Source organism: Alligator sinensis, unplaced genomic scaffold (assembly GCF_000455745.1).
Source record: "Alligator sinensis unplaced genomic scaffold, ASM45574v1 scaffold974_2, whole genome shotgun sequence".
Taxonomy (NCBI): Eukaryota; Metazoa; Chordata; order Crocodylia; family Alligatoridae; genus Alligator; species Alligator sinensis.
The window spans coordinates 219,543-239,613 of NW_005842369.1; the positions used below are offsets into that span (position 1 = coordinate 219,543).

Here is a 20,071-nt window from a genome sequence, read left to right on the forward strand (position 1 = left end):
CTGAATAGCACAGGTCTGTTCTGTGGAATCTGGGGCTAAAACCATCAGAATAAGAGTTGGAAAAATGAGGGCAGACATTCCATACTACACTCCCTGGTCAGGGGAAGGTAGAACTGCAAGGTGGCTAAAGTCCAGTCCCCTGTGTTCTCAGGGAACCATTTGTTCAGGGATGTAAGTACATGAATTACTACTAGCCAATGATTATTCCTGATGTAATACTGACCAGTAGGCCCGTGCGAAAAGGGAATATTTGATTCAGATTTGGCCAATTCAGAGGACAGTGATTCAATTCGGTGATTCGAATTGCTGTCCCCATCTGATTTGGCCGAATCAGAATTGGAGAACTGGTGCTGACTCAGAGATTTGGACTGGCCAGGGAGAGCTGAGGGAGAAGCCCCCATGGTTACCCTGCCTGGCACCATCCCTCACCCGGCCCCAGCCTAGTCCTGGCACTTAAAAAAAAAAAGCCCTGCACTCACCAGCTCTGGCAGTGACGATCAGGGACTCTGAGGGCTTGTGGCACAGCATGGGGATCGCCCCCTCTGCTTGGCACCTGTGCAGCAGCTGTCACGTGGCAGCTCTGCCTGGAGGCCCCAGAGCCCCTGCTATAGCCAGTGAGTGTAGGACTTTGGGGTTGCTGTTTTTTTTGTTTAAGTGCCGGGACTAGGCTGGGGTTGGGTGGGGGATGGAGCCAGGCAGGGCAGTCATGGGGGCTTCTCCTGCAGTTTTCTCTGCCTAGGGATTCCACTCACTTTTCAGAAATATTATTTCCCAGGCCTGCTACTCGGGGGCCTTTTAAACACTGCTTGAGACCACAGCCAAAACAAAATTGGTATGGGGCAGAAGGTCCTTCAGATCAGAATCCAGACTGGATTTAGGCATGGGCTTGAGTTCAAGACCAAAGTAGTACTAGGGGTTTGTGTTTTGATACCTCAGAAATGTCTGGCTGTGGATAGCAGTCACTACTGCCAAGGTACCAGAGTGCATGCACACACAGATGTTTTTGGCAGCTCCACCAAGCAGCTGTGCTACCACAGCATAAAATGTACCCTGGGAAAGGATCAGGGCAACTGGCAGAAGCCTTATTCTATTTAGCCGAGGAGAAGTAACTCTGTTGGCAGCTGCAGATGAGCTTTAGGCGTGGACACATTCAGAGTTGTGAAGGCAGAGCTGGAGTTCACTGTCCTGTAGACTAGACCTAAGATAGTGTAACACTTATTAGCTCAGCCCTAAAGAACTGAATGCGACTATAACAGCTATGGGGTAAGGATCAACTTGACCCAGGTGTTTGTACAGCACCTACCACAGTTGGCTCAACCCTGATTGGGGCCTGTGTGTACCATGCACTACCATAATTTAAAAAAACCATAGCAACAGCAGCATCACATTGCCACAGAGCCTGTGTTTTTGACCAGTGACTCTACCATCTGTTGGCCCTTATAGGTGGATTATCTATGTTCTGAAAATCTGACCGCAAACCAAGCTGCACATGATTTACTTCAACTGCTAACTCACCCTAAGGCCACCATAATTCATTGTCTCTGCGTTCCATCCTTCACATAGGTTTTAAATCCTCCTGCAAAAGGTAAGGAAATATCATTAACAATGTGGCAGCCAAGTGCAAAGGATGAAACAAGTAATCACAAAGGTGTGAAAAGGCTTTAGTGAATATCCAGGTACTAAGAGGATGTCCTGTTCCTTTGGTAACCCAGGGAGAGGAGGAACAAGCACTTGCAGGATCTGGGCTGACTGAGTGTGACTAATGTCTCCACCACAAAGTCAGAATCTCAAGAGCTGGGAATCAAATCATTGCAGAAGGAGCAGGTGAGGAGAATCAGAGAATGGAAATATCAGGCTTCACTACAAGGAGCCGTCCAAAAGTAGCCAAAACACCAGGTTGTTTTGTGAGGAAAAGGAAGGAAAGAGATGGCAAAATAAGGAAGTTGAGAGGGCTACAGAAACCAGCCTAAGTGTGGGACAGAAGGAAGGGGAGAGACAAGGAGACAGAGAGCAAGGGGGAAAGGATACAGGACTCATGTAGAGAGGATGAAAAGAGGAAGACAATAGCATGGGAAAGGAAATGAAAAACACAGGAAAGATTGAAAGGAGAGAACCTAGCCTGTTGGAAATTACTCCTTCTGCTGGTCACATATAGGTGGTGCTGCCTCAGGCACTGGAAGTACCATGGTTATAGTAAAGAGCTGGGGCCACCTTGTCTTAAAGTAAAGATATTTAAATGAAGCAGCAAAAGATGAAGGGAAGATGGAGGGAAAACAAAAGCATGTTTCTACTGATGTTAAAATAATTCCAGATGATCAATTTAAAAACAGTTCCAAGAGAGGTGTCTTAAGTTCCCCCTAGTCTGAAAAACTGAGGGGGTTCCTTAACTGGGGTTGCAAATTCTGCTTTTTACTTTGAAGATCTCCTTACATTCCCTCTTATCTTCCCCATTTTATTCTTTATCAGCTGCAGAGACAGGGTCATCTTATAGCTAGATCTGTTTGAGGACTTAGCTTTTCATTCCACCAAGCATCTTCCAACAACCTAAATCAGCGGTTCTCAACTGGAATGCCGCAGCACCCCCAGGTGTCATGAGAACCTGCCAGGGGTGCTGTGATGCCTGCACTGTTACAGAATGAAATTTACCCATACACATTCGTTTCAGGGGGATGTGGAGCCCAGCTGAGAGGGAGCTGCAGCTGAGGCAGCACATCTGACTGCATTACATTGTACAGGCAGGCACACTGCTTCTGCTTCAGCTCTTCTGGGTTCAGCTCATGCTGAAAAGCAAGAATAAGCTAAAGTAGAAGGGGCATGCCTGCCTGTACTACATAATGAAGTCAGGTTTGCCACCTCTGCTACAATTCCTTCTCAGTTGGGCTCCACTCGCCTCCTGAAAACGAAAGCTTGTGGGGCAATTTGAGTCCACAGTGGTGGCAGCCTGGAAACTGATGCCACTGCCACCAGGTACAACTGCCCTGCATAATGTAATGCAGGCAGAGTGCCTTTCTGCTGCAGCCATTTCCAAGTCTGGCTTTGGTGTATTTCCTGAAAACAAAGGTATGTGGGACAATTCCATTTGCCCTGTCTGCCTCTGTTTCTGGGAGACACCAAGCAGGGTCAGACTGGGAAGGGCTGTGGCAAAAGTGCATGCTCCTGCCACAGCCACTTCTCAATCAGGTTCTGCAGGAGGTGTACAGTAGAGATCCACCTGGCTTAACTGGTGGTGGCAGTGGGGTAAGTATAATATAATTATAAGGATCTAATTAAGTAATAACTAATTAACAATCAACAAGATAGGTATGTTTATATTCCAATATTCATAACATTTCCATTCATTTTTTTAAATGCAGTTCCATGAAATTTTAAAAAGTGAGGGGTGCCTTGAATGGCTGAGAACTGCTACCCTAAACTAGTTAAAATAGAGTGGGTCTAGAGTGCCTGCATGTCGGAGATCACCACCAGGCAGCTGAAGGTGAGGACATCATTCAACACAAATGTCAAGCTGATGCAAAGTGTCAGACTCACTTTCTGTGTCTTTGGAAATATTTGACTGTTTCTCCAAAATCAAACTAGAGGATGGCGAAATGGAAGATTTTTCTGAGCTTGCTTGGCGGTTTGGCTTCATAAATGACATAGATGAGGCAGCTACAAAAGGGAGGCAAAATTAAATTAAGGGAAACTGCTTTCACTTGGGAAAGTGTTATGGAACAATGCCAGGTTTCCCACTTTAAGGAATGAATAGGAGACAACTGTTTGAGTATAAATTCTTTGGGGAAGTATGAGGATATTCAATTCCTTACTGACAAAAACTGCAGCAAATGCCAGTACATTCAGTGACAGAATGTCAGTAGAATTATAAAATGTTGGGTTTTTTTGCCTGCATAAAGCTCAGTTGGCTCAAATGCAAGGAAATGAGGAGGAAAAATGCACCTTCTAGCCCAGGGGCTGGAACATAGGGCTGCAGTACACTGGTCCCATGATTGCTGTCTCAATGTACAGGCTGAAGTAGCATGTGTCCTACTTGTACAAATGCAGATCCCATGGTCATTTCCCTGTGACCTCAGTGATGACACTGAGCCATGTGCGGTGGGTAGAAAGAGCCACTCAACAATACACAGTAGGAGTATTGGAGGCAAAGGCCCACCCAAATAGTCCCAAAACAGAGCAAGCAAAAAATAAGGGTCTCATGCTAAGCAAATTTCACCTTGAAGTCTATAAATAGTTGGACCAAACTGTTCTCCTAAACCACAGTATTTGATTAATAACCTGTCAAAAATGATGATGTCTTTCTCTCCAGATCTTCTTGCATTTTAAGGAGTACTCGCTCCTGCTCGAGGGCTTCTATGTACTTGGAATAAGACCAGGAAACCTGCAAGAACCATTTTAAAAAATCAGTCTCTTCACCATGTAACTGGTAGTTGATGGTCTGTTTCAACAGAGAAAGGGCTTGTTTATGTTACTACAATGCTAGTGTTCTTGCAGCTGAAAGAGGGACCGGAAAGAAGAGTTTTGTCTTCACAATGGTGAAACTGAAAGAAATAAAGAAAACATGCCTAGCAATGAGTAAATCCCAAAATATCATGAGGTGCAGTTCAGGGAAGTCTGACAGGCTGGATGCTTAAGCTAATTATTCGGGTCCCCCGTTTGCCTTTTCTGCCCCCTTCCTGTCCACATCTTCAAATGGCTGTATCCTCTTGCTCTTTCAAGATTCATTCTTTTGTTCTCCTGAGCCCCTTACCTTACTACTCTCCTTGATGGCCTACCCTCCCCACTCCCAAATCCCAACAGGCCTACCAAACCTCCCAGTTCTTTCTGCCTTTCCTAGCAGTATTCTGCTATCTAAGGTAAGATGATTTGTCTAAGACATGGCACCTTCTGTCCTCTAAAAGAACAAATGTTGGTCTTTTAATTTTAATTTACCTACTTCAGTGTAAATTCTAGATCACTCACCCAAACTATTATAAGGACTATAACACAAAGTATAGGCTAAACCAAGACTTCTCTATATCAGCCCTTTTCCCTAAAACTTTAAGAGCCTGATTCTATTCCACTTATTAGGCATCTAAGTAGACTTAGGTGCCTAGATACAATTCTAGTCCACCCTGTTCAAGTTAATAAAAATCCATTAATGTATCTACTTTTGTAACCTACAATCACCTGACCTTTAAACCTGAGTAACAAAAAAGGCAGCAAGAAAAAAGGAATACCCTCCCAACTTTGGCATTAAATATTTTCCAGGGTCTTGAGCAGGGTAGAAGAGAATCACACTTAGGTGCCTAAATCCACTTAGAAGCCTAATAAATGGAATAGGATCCAGCCCAATTTTATATTTGGTGGCTCAGTTTAAAGAACTATTAGTATCTTACTACAACAGAACGCGGTTTGAAGACAGAAGCTTTTTCAGTAGATTTTACCAGTTTCCCAAAATTTGTGAGGCCCAAGGATATCAGGGCCTGGTCATGCAGCATTATGTCCTGGGAACCAGCCAGTTCACTGTTTTCTGGAGACAGGTTTGAACAAAGGTAGAAGACTTGTTTGAGGTAGAGGACCATAAGCAGGACAATTCACTTATCCAAACTATGGTGAAATTTGGGGTAGCTGAGGCTGGTCCTTCTGCAGTCTCAACATCCACAAGCTTTACACCACAAATCATCATTTAGTATTCATAAGCTGCTGTGCCCATTCTGTCCAACAAAAATTACCATTTCCCTTTCATTATATGCCACACTTTGATACATCATGAAGACTGTTCTCAATGAAGCAGCAGGCAATTCTACATCCGAGTACCAAGATCTCATAAATAGTGCCCATTTCCAAGTTTTTCAACCTTAAAATCAATTCCCATGAGAGTTGTGGCAAAACTAAAATTCCCCAAAAGACATCAATAGTGTCAGGGTATGGATAATGTCTAATATGGATCTGGACCTCATTGCCTTTGGCTTACTTTTAGTTTAAACCTATGCTATTCTCACTTCTCAGCTTGAAAGGTCTGAAATGTTCCTCAGAATCTAAAACTGAGAAACATCAGAAGGAGCAGGGCAGGTTACTGATCTGCAAAATTAATGGGTAGGAGTTAAAGATTTTTAAGAAGACTGCAAAAGCTGATTTTAAAGCCAGTCTTCCCCCTTCCTTTTTCTTTAGCACCTGTTTCAGCTCTCGATGCAGGTTGAGGTAAAGATATCCAGAGCAAGCTATACTGTTACTCACCTGCCGTGCAGATGCTGATGTAGATGCAGATGAAGGTGTTCTTCTGCCCACACCCCATTCTTCTCCAGAAACACTGCTTGCTATACTGACAACCTTTTCCCCTTGCTGTTGTCAATAGAAAAAAGTCTTTGATTAGATACACATAGTGGCAGCTGAGCTGGGATGACAATTGAGATGTAACAATGCCAAAGACAATATCTTTGTACATTACAAGCATATTTTGAACAAAGATTTCCAATTCCCAGTTGATCATTTCTTGCTTCACAAGAGGTATCATAAGACTTGTTGGACGGTAGGATGTGCTCGCAATGGTGCACACGTCTGTCTATTTTAAGACCAGGCAGGATCACTGTGATCTTACACTCTGACCCCCTGCTTAACTCAGGCTATAGGGCTTCCTTGAATTAATTTGTGCCTCAAGATCCAAGGGCTGTGGTTGAGCTAGAGCATATCTTTTAATCTTTTGGCTAACACAGGCCATGGGACATTCTTGCATTATTTCCTGTGACTTAGAGTATCTCTTTGAGAAAAAACATCCACTCTTGATTTAAAGATTTTCAGTGAAGGAGAAACCAGTCGAACCCCTTGTTAAGTTGTTCCAGTGGTTAACTACCCGCACTCCTAATACTGTTTTTAAAATGCTTCAAAGGGATATCTGAAAGACCTTTATAAACAGATTAATTAACCTCACTACATCCCTCTGACGCAAGTAGGGGTCACCCATTCTGCAGAAGGGATAACTGAGAAGAAAAAAAAGGTTAAAAGGCTTCCCAAGGTCCTAAGGGGAGTCTATGGAAGAGCTGGCAAAAGAACCATGATCTCTCAGTTACTTGTTCCACCACACTGTCCTTTCTCTGTATCTCCCTCAGTATCCTACAGATTAGTAGTCATGAAATACTGTCCAGATGAGTGCTGACCTGCTCCTCCAGCAGGCATTTCATCTTCCATCTGAAGCAAGGCTTCTAACTCCTGTAGAATTCCCAGTTACTTGGACTGAGACAAAAATTCTGAAGACAATTTTTATATATATGCAGGGAATGTGGAGATATATGTGAGATTGTGAATGATTTTTTCTCATAGTATGCCAGGTGAGGTCATGACATCATAACATTTTTCATACCATGACATCACCATCAACAAAAACAAAACCTGGTGAGGTTGATTCCAGTGGAGGAAACAGGAAAAACGGGTCTTTTATACCTTGCCTTTGATGCGAGAAAATCTCTAAGTTGCTAAAGAAGCTTGATCAAGGAGAGACAACGACTCCGAGAAAAGTCAAGAGTCTCCCAAATGAAGTAGGTATTTATCAAAAATAGACATTACTTAGTCAGGAGAGTCACTTGTGAAATGGCACAAATCTCTCAAGGGCTTACCAATTTTTGGAAGTGTGGAATGAAATTCAAGACTCATTTTCAAAATCTGCACCATACCACTATAACTCAAGAGTGAGGATACAGCGTACCAATAAAAAAGTGCCATTTGCCAATATATGTAAATTTCTCTTGAATAAGAAATCAATCACACATCAGCAATTATTTCCATATAACAGAACTTCCCTGCATCAAGTATTGGATTTCCTGTTTTCTAGATTTCCTGGAATTTTCCTAACAATTTGTTTTTCTCCCACAATTGTAATAGCATACTATAAACTGCCAAATTTTGAACCCAGAATGAATGCAAAATAATTTTCTTATCCTCCAAAGAATCACATCATTTAAAAAAAAAAATCAGAGTCCTGTGGTTTCAGATAGAAAGATCCTGATCCTATAAGGTGCCAAATACCCTCCATTCTTATTGACAGAAGATACTCAGCACTTTGCAGGATTTAGTCTAAATTGTTTGGTAACATCCATTTGTGCCAAAGAAAAGTCAAATCCAGGCACCTGGGAGTCTCCTTATTCTGACGGGAGGGCAAAGGAAGAACAAGTGCAGATTTAAAACAAACGTTAACAAAAACTCATTCAGGCTTTGGATAACTCTCAGGATAAAATTTCAGAATTACTTTGGAAGTGAAGCAAAGTGCAACTGTATATTTAACTCACTAAAAATACTGGCATAAGAACAATTTACAGAAAGGAACTGATGCAACCAGCATGTGTCACATGCAGTCTAATACCTTAAAGAAGAACAAATCCATAGCTCAAAGCTCAATCCCAGTAGCCGGACTAGGCCAGAGGCACATAGGCAAAGAGAGGGTATAAAGCATATTTCCCCAAGCCTAAGTCATTCCACATACAACTGCTACCTCAGCCCAACAGCTGAAGGACCTGCATATCAGGCAATCTCCAAAGGAAAGGAAGTGTCTGTTTTAACTGAGGTGAAAGCAAAAACATGCAGTAATTGTCACTGAATCCTTTCCTCATGACTATGGCAATGTCCACCCAGGCATTTGTTTGTGGAAGCAACGTGCTCTGGAGAAAAGAGCATGAGTTCTGGGTTTTGACACTGATTATTGTGTCGCTTGTGTTAGTCACAGTATCTCCCCATGTCTCAGTTTCCCCTGTCTCTAAAATAGGAGTACTGGCAGATGCATGTTCTCACAGAGTGCTGTGAAGATTAGTTTAGGCCTCTGCCCATCCATGTACTCACGAACACCATATATCAGTATCTGAACAGCATATTTATATGGTACTTTGAGGATGTAAACTACTATATAAATTTTAATCAACTGATTACAATGCAGTTGTTCCTTTGCCCTTAAAAAGGCACTCTCAAACTCATCCTAACATTTAGGTTTTGAAAAAAGAACTTTTAGTCCAAGCTATGACCAGCACAATTCTTTCTGGCATTTTAAAAACAAGAGAATCTCCAGGAGAAACAGCTTTACAAACTAACACTGCCATTGGAGAGGTACATCTGAAACACAGACCCTTTCTGCCAATGCATGAGCCCCTAAAACCTGGTATTGATTGGAAACTCCCTCTAAACAAAAGTGTAAGTGAGTAGCCTAAGATCCCACTACCAAAGCTGAGGGACATATAATAAAATATCCAGAAGAAGAGTAAGCAACACAGAATTTTAAAATGTGTTGTTTAAATTCTACAAGGTGCTTTTTGTAACACATCTAAGAAAATGGATTTTTTAAAATGTAATTGATAGCCTTATAGATACCAGCTAAGCAAACCCTGCTTAAAAATCCTGTGTGCATGCAGGTAAACACTTATCAGATTTACACACACAATATATAGAGAGAACGATTTGAAAATATTCCCCCCAGCTTTTTTTTTTTTTTTTTACATTTTTGAGCCCCCCCAAGGTAAATAAAAATGTACTTTCCTCTCTATTAAAAATGAGAGGGAGGAGGGAGTCCCCAGCTGTGCAAACACAGATATAATGTGCTTCTCTTTAAGAACAGTATTCCTATTGACTTCCCTTCTTAAAATTAAGCCTGTGTATAAACATATTCCGTATTGGGGAATTACGCCCCAGTACTGCATAGTATTTAAAATCTGTATTTTAAAATAAAGATTAGAGTCTTTCCATTGACTTCAGTGGATTTTGGGTCAAGCCCATAGAGGGGATATTTGTATTGTTAATGTTTATTCACCAGAAAGTGTGTTTTTGGTCTTTCAGCCTCTCACCTGAGTCTTGGTGAGTTGTTCTTCTGCTGATTTTCTTTTCCCTTTTTCCACTTTCTTTTCCTTTTTCCTCTCCAACACAGGCAAAATTTTTTCATCAGCCAAACTGCTTCGAAACTCACAGAATTTTGGCCAAAATTTAAACAGAAGAGCAAAAATAGTCATCTGAGCAGAAAGAAAAGGAAGTTGAACTTGCCGATGTTAAGAAAACAGAGTTTACTGTAAAAAAATGTAGTTTACCATAAAAATGAAATAACTATTTCTTTTTTTAAATACACAGCATGTTTCCTCCCACGTACGGTCTCCTGACAATTCAGTCCAGCTTTGCCTTGCACATGCTTTTCATCAGCATGTTTATTACTGGTGAGAAATCTTCCTAAAACACAGTTAAAAGGCACTTTCTTTTTCTATATTTCCCTAAACAATCATGTGCATTAATGAAAACATCCATCACTTTTTTTTACAAGTATTCTTACTAAAATATGCATCAGTTGAATTACTTTTTACACCACTATTCTGCTCAACTATTTAAAATATTCTGTTCATCAGGGAGAGGACTTTTTTTCTCTCCCTCTTTAAGAGAAAGGAAAGACTTTTTTGCCTCTGGAAAAGCTCTTAAACCACATTACAGATCCATGAGCAAATCTTGGATAATTTTTAAATGATATAATCTCTCACAGGGTCTTTGTTGAACTGGAATAAGGAAAACAATAAAAAAAAAGAGAGATTCAGTGCATTCTACTGCCTCACATATCAAGGCTCATATATTTCAAAAAATTTAAGCACTGAACTACCATCAGAATCAATGGGAGTTCAGCACCCAAATACCTTTAATACACTAGGCTCAGATTTTTAACCTGCTGAGGATCCTATGCTTTTCTCTGATTTAAAAAATAGTTGGCCTCAGAGATTTAGGCCCAAAATGCTTACTAGTGTCCATCCTGTTGTTTTCCAAAATGTTTCTATTAGTTCCACTCTGTACTTCTAGAGTTTGGTACATTTAACACTAGTGGGGCTTAGTCTTAAATTAGCCTTCTCATTTATCTGACGATCTATATAAATCCTCTTGTCTTACAAATCATTTGCCTCTTGTGACTTTAATGGAACTAAGTATGCTTGTAGATTTGAAAAGGGGCTGGCATCAGTTTAGCGAAAAGGGGAGGAATCGGCTACATTTTTTTTAGAAATAAAAGCATAAAAGGTAATAACCATACAAGGTTAATAGTATGAATTTACAAATAACCCTGTTTGGTCAGTGGAACAGAATTAGCTGAGCGAACACTCCTCCCAAGCCAGCTCCTTAAATCTCCTGGAACAAAAAAGGGCCAGAGAGTCAGAAAGTTAAGATGCCTGTTGTGCTTTCTTGACATCTGATATTTTTTAGATTTAGAAGTGTGGATCATCAGACCACCAAAAATGATTCCTTTTGTTAATCAAGAGGTGGAAATCAAGCAATCCAAGAAACAAAAGTAGCATGTCTAAAGGAGTGCCCCATTCCAGGGTATAACAGCATTTACCCAATCTACTGAGTGATTAATATTGTGAAGTCTCTTCTTTACATTTACCCTTAATCTCAATAAAACAGTTAGTTACAATGAAGGCAAAGATCCTTCTGGGCATAAAGGGCCCTGGTTAAGGCATACCAGTTTCAATAGCCAACATCACACAAGGGAGCAATGTGGAGGGCACCAACCACCTTTGACTGCCCAGCCTGAGAGATCAGACACCCTTTGCAGTTGGGTCACTCACACCTCTGGATCTGTAGCAAGATACCTTATAACCTGCTAATACACCCCTAAGAACAACTTGATATCCACACTTATTTATGGGCAGAAAACTGTGACCTCAAAAGGCAAAACCTACCTCTACAAATCAGGCACAATGCCTCTAGTCTAATCTGTTACTGATTTATCCCTGACCTCTTACCTGTGCCTCTCTGAACACATAAGGCCCAAGTTCTCTCCTGTGCTCTATAATCTTTTGAGCTTGCTCAACTGGAATGTCAATTTGTAGAGCTGGAGGGATGGAAGAATTAATAAAGCAGTTGATGATAGCTGTGATCTTATTCTGGATGGTAACATCACCACAGTGAGAATGGCACATGTCCTAAATGGGGGAAAATGCAGTATGCAGTGAATATGGCACTACATATTAGAAGCTATCTACCTCCCTTTCCCCCAGTTCTTAACAAGGACAAAGAAATCCAGAGAACATCAGCTCCACACAACTAATTAAGTTAAGGTACTGAGTTCTTGCATTAACAGCAAATACATATTATCATGACACCAAAAAAGCCAGTGGGGTTACTAGGTTGCGCACACAGTTATGGAGTGGAGATAATAGTTCCTGTTTATACGATTCTGATGAAACCGTGTATTTGATATCCCTGATTCAATCTGAGCAGGTAATTGACAAATAGGAGACAGCTCTGAGATGAACACCACAAGTGTTGTATTCAGCAATAATATTATTTTATGCTTTGCCTACTAATTTCAGATGTAATACATTTCAAAGAATGAAAGCAAAGAGAAAAGAAAAATAAGTCATATAAGATATAAAGGAAAGATGAGAGCAGGACAAAGGGGAGCAGACAGACACAATCCCACAGAGTGTTACATTTTTTTCATACTTATTTTAGGAATCATTTCTTTTTTCTTTTTCAGTTGCCCAGAGACATGCCGCCAATCTGACAGGCTGTAAAGAACAATGCAGGCCTCAGCACCCAGAGGGAGTTCTGCTTGAACATTAATGGCACGGTATGATTCAGACAATAGAGGCAGGCACAATTCAAAACTCTACCCACAGTTTTGGCAGTATTCCTCCAGTACAGCCTGACCTGCCACACTCCTGCTAGTTCAGTCTTTTGAATCTTATAAAGAGCAGTGACTGCCAGCCCTGCCAAAATACCATGGGTGTATGATTGTGGTCAGACTGTACTTTTCTTTGTTTGATAGGAAAACAAATAAAATTAACATAAATGGAGGGTCAAACAATAATAGCTTTCTTCCTAGAAGAGTTCCACAAAGAAAATGCCTGAACCGGCAAACCACTTTTCTCCACAGTACCATCATGAAGAACCACTAATCTGAATGTGTCTCAGACATTTTGTGTGTAGGTATTAGCCCCCCAGCTAGTCTCAGTTTTGAAGTAAAAAATGAATCCCCATCTCATAGCTTTAGCTAAAGAGTCTTGGTTTCTTTTATGCTTTCTGAACTGACTTGCCTTAAAGAAGCCTGTTCTGGCAATTTCAAACATAATGAGCTAGCTCTGATTTCCTGTGGTTCTGATGGTCATTTGCTCAATGAATTAACGATGGCAAAGCAAGTAGTTACTGTTTTGATGAGTACCTCATTAATGTATGACTGTCATTTACTTTAAGAAATGCTTGAAAATTGAAAACTGAGGTCACAGCTTACCAGAACAAACATATTCTTGGCCCTTTTTCCCCCTGACTGGGACTGTCTTTAATATATGTTCACAAACTGTCTAGCACAACCAGGCCTAGTCCTGACGGGGCTCTCCATAGAATCATAGAAAGTTAGGGTTGAAAGGGACCTCAGGAGGTCATTTAGTCCAACCCCCTGCTCAAAGCAGGACCAGCCCCAATTAGATCATCCCAGCCAAAGCTTTGTCTAGCCGGGTTCTGAAAACCTCCAGGGATGCAACTTCCACAAGCTCTCTGGTTTACCTGCTCCAGTGTTTTACTGCCCTCCCAGTAAGAAAATTCTTCCTAATATCAAACCTGAATTTCCCCTTGCTGCAACTTGAGACTGTTGCTCCTTGTTCTGTCATCTGCCACCACTGAGAACAGTCTAGCTCCATCCTCTTTGGAACCCCCCTTCATGTAGTTGAAGGCTGCTATTAAGTCCCCTCTCAGTCTCCTCTTCTCTAGACTAAATAAGCCCAGTTCCCTCAGTCTTTCCTCAGAAGTCATGTCCCCCAGGCTCCTCACCATTTTTGTCACTGTCCACTGAACTCTCTTCTATTTGTCCACATCCTTTCTGTAGTGGGAGCCCAAACCTGAACACAAAACTCCAGATGTGGCTTGACCAATGCTGAATAGAAGGGAATAATCACTTCCCTTTACCTACTGGCAACACACCTACCAATGCAGCCCAGTATGCTGCTCGCCTTCTTGGCAACAAGGGCACACTGCTGGCTCATATTCAGCTGATTGCCCCAGGTCCTTTTCTGCAGAGCTGCTGCCCAGTCAGTCAGCCCCCAGCCTGTACTGGTGCATGGGATTGTTCCATTCTACATCCAGGACTTTGCGCTTCTCCTTGTTGAACCTTATGAGATTCCTTTTGGCCCAATTCTCCAATTTCTCTAGGTCACTCTGAATCCTAGTCCTACCCTCTAGCATATCTACTACTCTCCACAGCTTGGTGTCGTCTGCAAACTTGCTGAGGATGCACTCTATGCCGTCTTCCAGGTCATTGACGAAGACACTGAGCAAAACTAGTACTAGTCCAGCATGGTACAAACGCTAAATCATCATCATATTTGACTATATTGCCTGATTGCAGCAATTCCCAGCATTCTGAGAGCAGGAGCCTAGCATAGTCATAGTCACAGTCACAGTGCTCTCCTGACCTCATCATGAACTTCTTATTCCCTGCCAGGACCATCTGACCCTTATGTAGCTTTAAACTGAAGGGAGAAATGCAGAACAAGTACAGGAGTCATTGGGCCTTGGATTCAGCAATGCTCCCCACAGCAGTATTTGGCAGCAATGTGATCTAAAGGCACAATCTGGCTCTCAGTTTTTTCCTGTTTGCATTTTCTGTCAGGCTGTCACAATTTCACAAGGGGCAAGTATTTATGAGAGAAACAGTCTAGGTTGACCTATCCTTTGGTTCTTCCAACTTTAGTGCAGCTAGGCCAGATCCTCAGCAGCAGTGAATAAGCATTACACCAGGTGTCTGTCTTTTAAGTGTAAGCTCTTTGGGCTATTTGTATACACCCGATTTCAGAGGTATGACTCATTCAGTGATATTCTCTCTACTTTAAATGTGGACTACTGTTAGAACTGTAATGCCCCCAAACCTGGATGAGTACTTCAGTGCTCTCACTGCATTTGTACAGCACAGTGTACATCAATGCTAAGCAACAACATTTTGGACATAGACTGGATCTCTTTAAATTTGTATTATGATTCTATAATATGTATAAGCATAAAGGAATATGAGTACAAAATGCTCAATTAGTTTAAAAGATTCATCTAAAAGAATGGAGGCTCTGCATGGAAGAAAACAATAAAGTAGTGAAGCAAGCTGCACTGATGTTGATAGTAAACTGATTAAAGGTATTCTAGTTGAAAGTCTCTAAAAACACATTAATGGATACATGCACTTAAAACTACTTCCATTTTACCTTGTATTTCTGAACCTCTTGCCAGAAGAGCACTCCATTCCCCAGTAAGTCTCCTTTCAAAGACACAAAGCGCTGAAACTGAAATGCTGTTACTGGATTCAACAGCGCTTTACGAAAAGTAATTATTTCCCGAGATGAAGAAACCCACTTATTGTCCACATGCTGTCAAAAGAAAAAATAAATGCACCGAATAAACTCTGTTTCAAAAAGCAATAACAAAGGCATTAGTTAGGGTAAACTGTCTGATACTTATCTTTGCACTGACCCTAACTTTCAGTAGTTTATGACATGGATACAATAGAACTTGGCAATCTTTCTTTACTTTCTTTCTTTCTTTTTTCCCCTTTGGTTTGGTTTGGGCAACATTTTTTGGAAGATGTGATGGGAGAGGAAATGACTGACAATGATTTAGAACATATGACTACATACTATGAAGTATGGAAACAGCCATTGTTACTTTTTAGGGAACAGTTTGAGTTCTTTTTTGTTTTTTACAAACAAACAACACAGAAAAAGGAACAGACAAACCACACAGCTAAAAATTCTAAAGTGCTTCTGACAGGGACCTCGCTAACAAAAGCAGCTTTGAAATGTGTTGTCGTGATTACCAACGGAAGCTGGAGAGTTTGCTCTCTCTGGAAGAAAGTCTACCGATAGTAAAATATGATTTAAAGTCCTCACAATATTTTGGGTATCTTCAGGCAACAAAATGGACAGAAAGTAATAATCAGGCAGAAAAGTGAGAGGAGAGAAGGATAATTCAGGCAGAAGTTTGCTGGAAATGAAGTAAGGAATGGAAATCAGTCCTCCATCCTTTTTTACTGAACAAACAGTACGTCTTATGCTTTATTATTACCAGTAGTCACTGAACTTACGTCAAACAATTCCCCATTCTTATCAGATCAATGATTGCAAATTAGCCTATAATACTGGTATGAAATTCACCTGAATCAAGAAGGGGTGGATGTGTGTGTGTGGCGGGGTGGAGTATAGTCCAGTAGTTACCCGGAGGCAGAGGAATGTGTTGTTCTTGCAGAGATTGAAGGATTCTTGCATATTTTTCTGATACCAAGTAGACACACTCTGGCCTCCATCTAGTTCCCTAGCTAAGTTTCCCTGTCTTTCTACGGCTGATATTAATATTACAAGCTGCGCCTGATTCTATCATTAAATAACTGAAAGAAACACCCTTGGAAAGTAACTTAAAATGGATCAAGATCAGAAGCAGTTTCCATTCTTTTGACACCACGAATTGTGAGGTTTTGTTTATACAATGGTAAAGCACGACTGGGGTGGAAAGGGCTGCTCTTGTCTGTCTCCATTCTTACACAGCTCAGCATTCTTAGAGGTGGGGTTGGGCGGCTGCTTCTCATTCCTGAAATTTTGCAAGATTCTAGCTTGTCACCCCTCTAGCTGAATGTATTTAATGAGGTTGCTAGGAGGGTTAGGAGGAAACCAGGGTCTGTATAACTTTGCGTGGTCTTATGATACATAGCTATGTTTTTCCATCCTTTCTCATTTAGCCAAAGCTGTTACATGTATTACATCGTGTTTGGGAGGTCAGAGCAAGCTGGCTGAGCCTTAATCCAAGTAAGATTGAGGGGAGTCATAGATTTGAAGGCCAGAAGGGACCATTGTAATGACTGAATTTAAGCTTCTGCAAATGCTGGCCACAAGATGTTGGCTGCAGGAATGAACTGGAAAATATGGCAGAAAAATCAGTCCTTCAACATGAGGACAGGCGCCTTTTGCTGGATTCACTGTTTGAGTCTCTGGTTAATCCCGCAGCTGCTGCTAAAATATCCAGGGGCAGCAATAGGCATGCTGGCTTGTTCTCATCTTTAGCTGGCCAGAAGGATGTAACTATCTCATTTGACTTCTGGCCACTATCCATGACTAGATCAAGTTGGGACTAATCAGTCCAGGAACTAGTTCACAGCCCAGGCAGCAGGGCTTCACTTTTCTTGCAGTAAAAGAATATGGTGACAGCCCAACAATCTCATCACCTTAAAATGAAATAAGTTCAATTAGGACAGTTCCAAAAGAACTGTCTTCCTGATCCTCCTCAAAAGCCCCAAGATTGTTCCATTCATAGTCCATAGAGTCACTATGACCAGGAGCTGACTGCATGTTAGAACATGAGAGCAAAATGTTATTAGTCAGGCCTGCTCCACTATGCAATGGGCAAGGTGCTGCTCCTATACCAGTCCTGATCTACTTAAACCCTGCTTATGACACACAGTGAAACAACCACCATAAGTGACAAGCTGTAAAAAGCTGCTATCCTAAACAGAGATACCAGGTGAAAATTCAATAAACGGAATCCACATGGCACTAGGGATCCTCTACCCAGTGGTTTGCATGAGTGATTGGTGACCTGGTCTCCAATTGTTTTCAACAGACAATAAAAGTTAGACTGAATAAATGTATACAACTTGTATGTTGGCAACCACAAAGAGTTCTTTGCTCTTTACGGGGAAAAATACTGGCAAACATCTCCTAAACTGTCATACTACAGAGGTTTAAGATTTCTAAAACTGATATTATCTTGGTGCTGTACAAATAAAATACAATACTAAATGAAACAGATACTGTGAGATAGTATTAAACCTGCCCACTCTTCTGCATACTTCACATTCTCTTTTGTGTCTGCATGTAATCCACTTGCAACAATAAACAAACTACCAGATGCTCGAATGAACAGCTTGTCCCAATAAGTCCACAGCATGAAATCCAGATACATATGCACTGAAGGTATGAAACTAGTTCTAAGCCTTAGAGAGGCTATGGGCACTGCACAGTCATTGGTGAGATATATGCACTGTATAAGATGGACCTCTTCAGACATGGAGAGTCTCATCCAGCTGGGGCTAAATTTGCCACTAGTCTAAGTGAGCACAACTCCCCTGAAGTCAATGCATTTGCAACAACTTTTGACAGTCTTGAGTTTGGGGCTTGTTTGTAAAACTGTGGACTAATGAAAAATCCTGAAGGTCTGAAAAGGAAAGGCTAAGGAAATTGAGGGAAGAGGAAAATAATAGACGTTACTTGCCTTCCAGGCCCCATTCCTCTTCTCATTTCTCTGGATTAGGAGATCTTCAGCTATGTCCCTTATCTGTGGGTGATAAGATGATCAATACATTTATATGCCTTCTATTAAATTCCTATGTATAGTACCATAATAGGTGAAGGTTGGAGGCCAATTAGTTAAGGCATTTTGTTATGGATACAGAGTTGTGAGTTAGTTTCACTCCTTTCCCATCTGTAAATGGGTACCCAATCAGTTGAAGGCTGCTAGATATGACAGTAGCTTCATTACTCCCCTTGTGTGTTGTTGGCTAAGCTTGGGATGAACCTTCAACCAAATGCTAACCAAAACCATAGATATTAAGTGAAATATACATGTGTGTACTAACAGAGAATCCAATCTACCTATGATTTTGATGGCTCTCTGAATCCTCTCTTTGTTGAAAAGAGAATTAAATCAAATAAGTGTCCATAACTATCTCTGCCTAGTTAGACATGGCAGTTTTTTCTGCATCAGTAAAAAATCTGGTTTCAATTTTTTGGGTGTGCTAAAAACAAGATTTTTTGCTGTTCTTCCCAGCAATATGATTTTTTCCCACAGATCCCAACCTCGATATACTACCATAAAAAATAAGTGAGACACAAGCTATGTCTATCCGCCAGCTTTTCGGCTCTGATGGACCAGCTGGAGTAATGGTTTCCTTACTCCCAACTCTTATGTGTAAATTAATTTACAATAATTTGTTAATGGGATCAGTCAGCTAAGCTATAGCCATCCAGTCTCCACATTTGCAGTCTTGCATTTTTGTGTGTCTGAATAATTCTGCAAAATACTACAGAATAGGATTTTTGCTGTGTGCAAGTCTGGTGAGTGGTGGTAAGGGTAGAATACTGCAACAGATATCAAAACTGCCCCCCATACAGTCTGGAACACTGTAGAGACAGCATCCATTATCATCTTCATTTTCCATGGCTAGCAAAGCCATCAGTCAGACTGTGCCATTAAACTGCTTTCACAGTCAACAGTTTCACACTGCAACCTGTTTGCATATGTACCTCACTTCCATGCAATTTAAACTGAAAGTAAGCTACAAATGATTGTCATTTTCTACCCCATCTGCCCCTTGTCTTATCCCACAAGTAAATTATGGACCCAGCAAGAAAACAGTACTGGAATGTACTGTTTAGTACTGAAACATTACCTTTGTTTTTTTGTAGGTCCCAGTTTGTTCATTTGACAGGAACAATGGAAGCCATTTTTTTTCTAGCCTCATCTGGACATATTTCTGAATTTCAAGGAGAACCGATGAGGAAACTTGATCATGAAGAATCTGTCCCCAGCCTCCACCTAACTGCATTAGCTAAATAATTCAAATACGATACCAGATGAGAGAAATTCTTACGTATGGGCAAAACATTTATTCCTCATGAGCCTTGTCTCAGCAAACCATTGAAGCATGACCTTAAATTTTAATCAAAACATTTAATCATATGCTCAACCAAGGATCATATGCAGATATTCATTGCATGGGGCAGATTGCATTGGTCCTACCTATGATGCAGGAGGTACAGTCCATGTACAGGTTCTGGTACAATAATGCCCAATCTTGGAATGAGTAAATGTTACAAGTATTAAGTTACTTTAGATCACCACAGCTTAGACATGGTATCACTTACAGGTGGATTTACTTTCATACTAAAGATGAGAATAGGAATAAACCATTTTGGCTTGAAGTCAGTTTTGCACTCCTCTTTTTTAGCTGCACTGTGCACTCTGGGCTGCAGCCTAGGCTCTGGACTACATAATGTAAATGTATTATGAACAGAGAAATGAAACCAGATTGCTGGCACAGAAAACAGAAGGTTTGGGAAGATTTTTAACA

At 41.0% G+C, this 20,071-nt stretch overlaps 1 protein-coding gene across 1 annotated transcript in view; it reads right to left on the reverse strand.

Annotated features, from left to right (window-relative positions):
- Window positions 1-698: 698 nt before the first annotated feature.
- RGS22 (regulator of G protein signaling 22) overlaps window positions 699-20,071 on the reverse strand; it is a 106,316-nt gene continuing 86,943 nt past the window's right edge. Inside the window, exons 22-30 of the mRNA XM_025210727.1 lie at window positions 19,391-19,549; window positions 18,214-18,276; window positions 15,162-15,323; window positions 11,715-11,894; window positions 9,792-9,953; window positions 6,211-6,315; window positions 4,270-4,372; window positions 3,529-3,648; window positions 699-1,576 (exon numbers count right to left, since the gene is read on the reverse strand). Of these exons, the coding sequence (XP_025066512.1) occupies window positions 1,533-1,576; window positions 3,529-3,648; window positions 4,270-4,372; window positions 6,211-6,315; window positions 9,792-9,953; window positions 11,715-11,894; window positions 15,162-15,323; window positions 18,214-18,276; window positions 19,391-19,549 (1,098 nt within the window). The 3' untranslated portion in view covers window positions 699-1,532. The remainder of the gene's footprint in view (window positions 1,577-3,528; window positions 3,649-4,269; window positions 4,373-6,210; window positions 6,316-9,791; window positions 9,954-11,714; window positions 11,895-15,161; window positions 15,324-18,213; window positions 18,277-19,390; window positions 19,550-20,071) is intronic.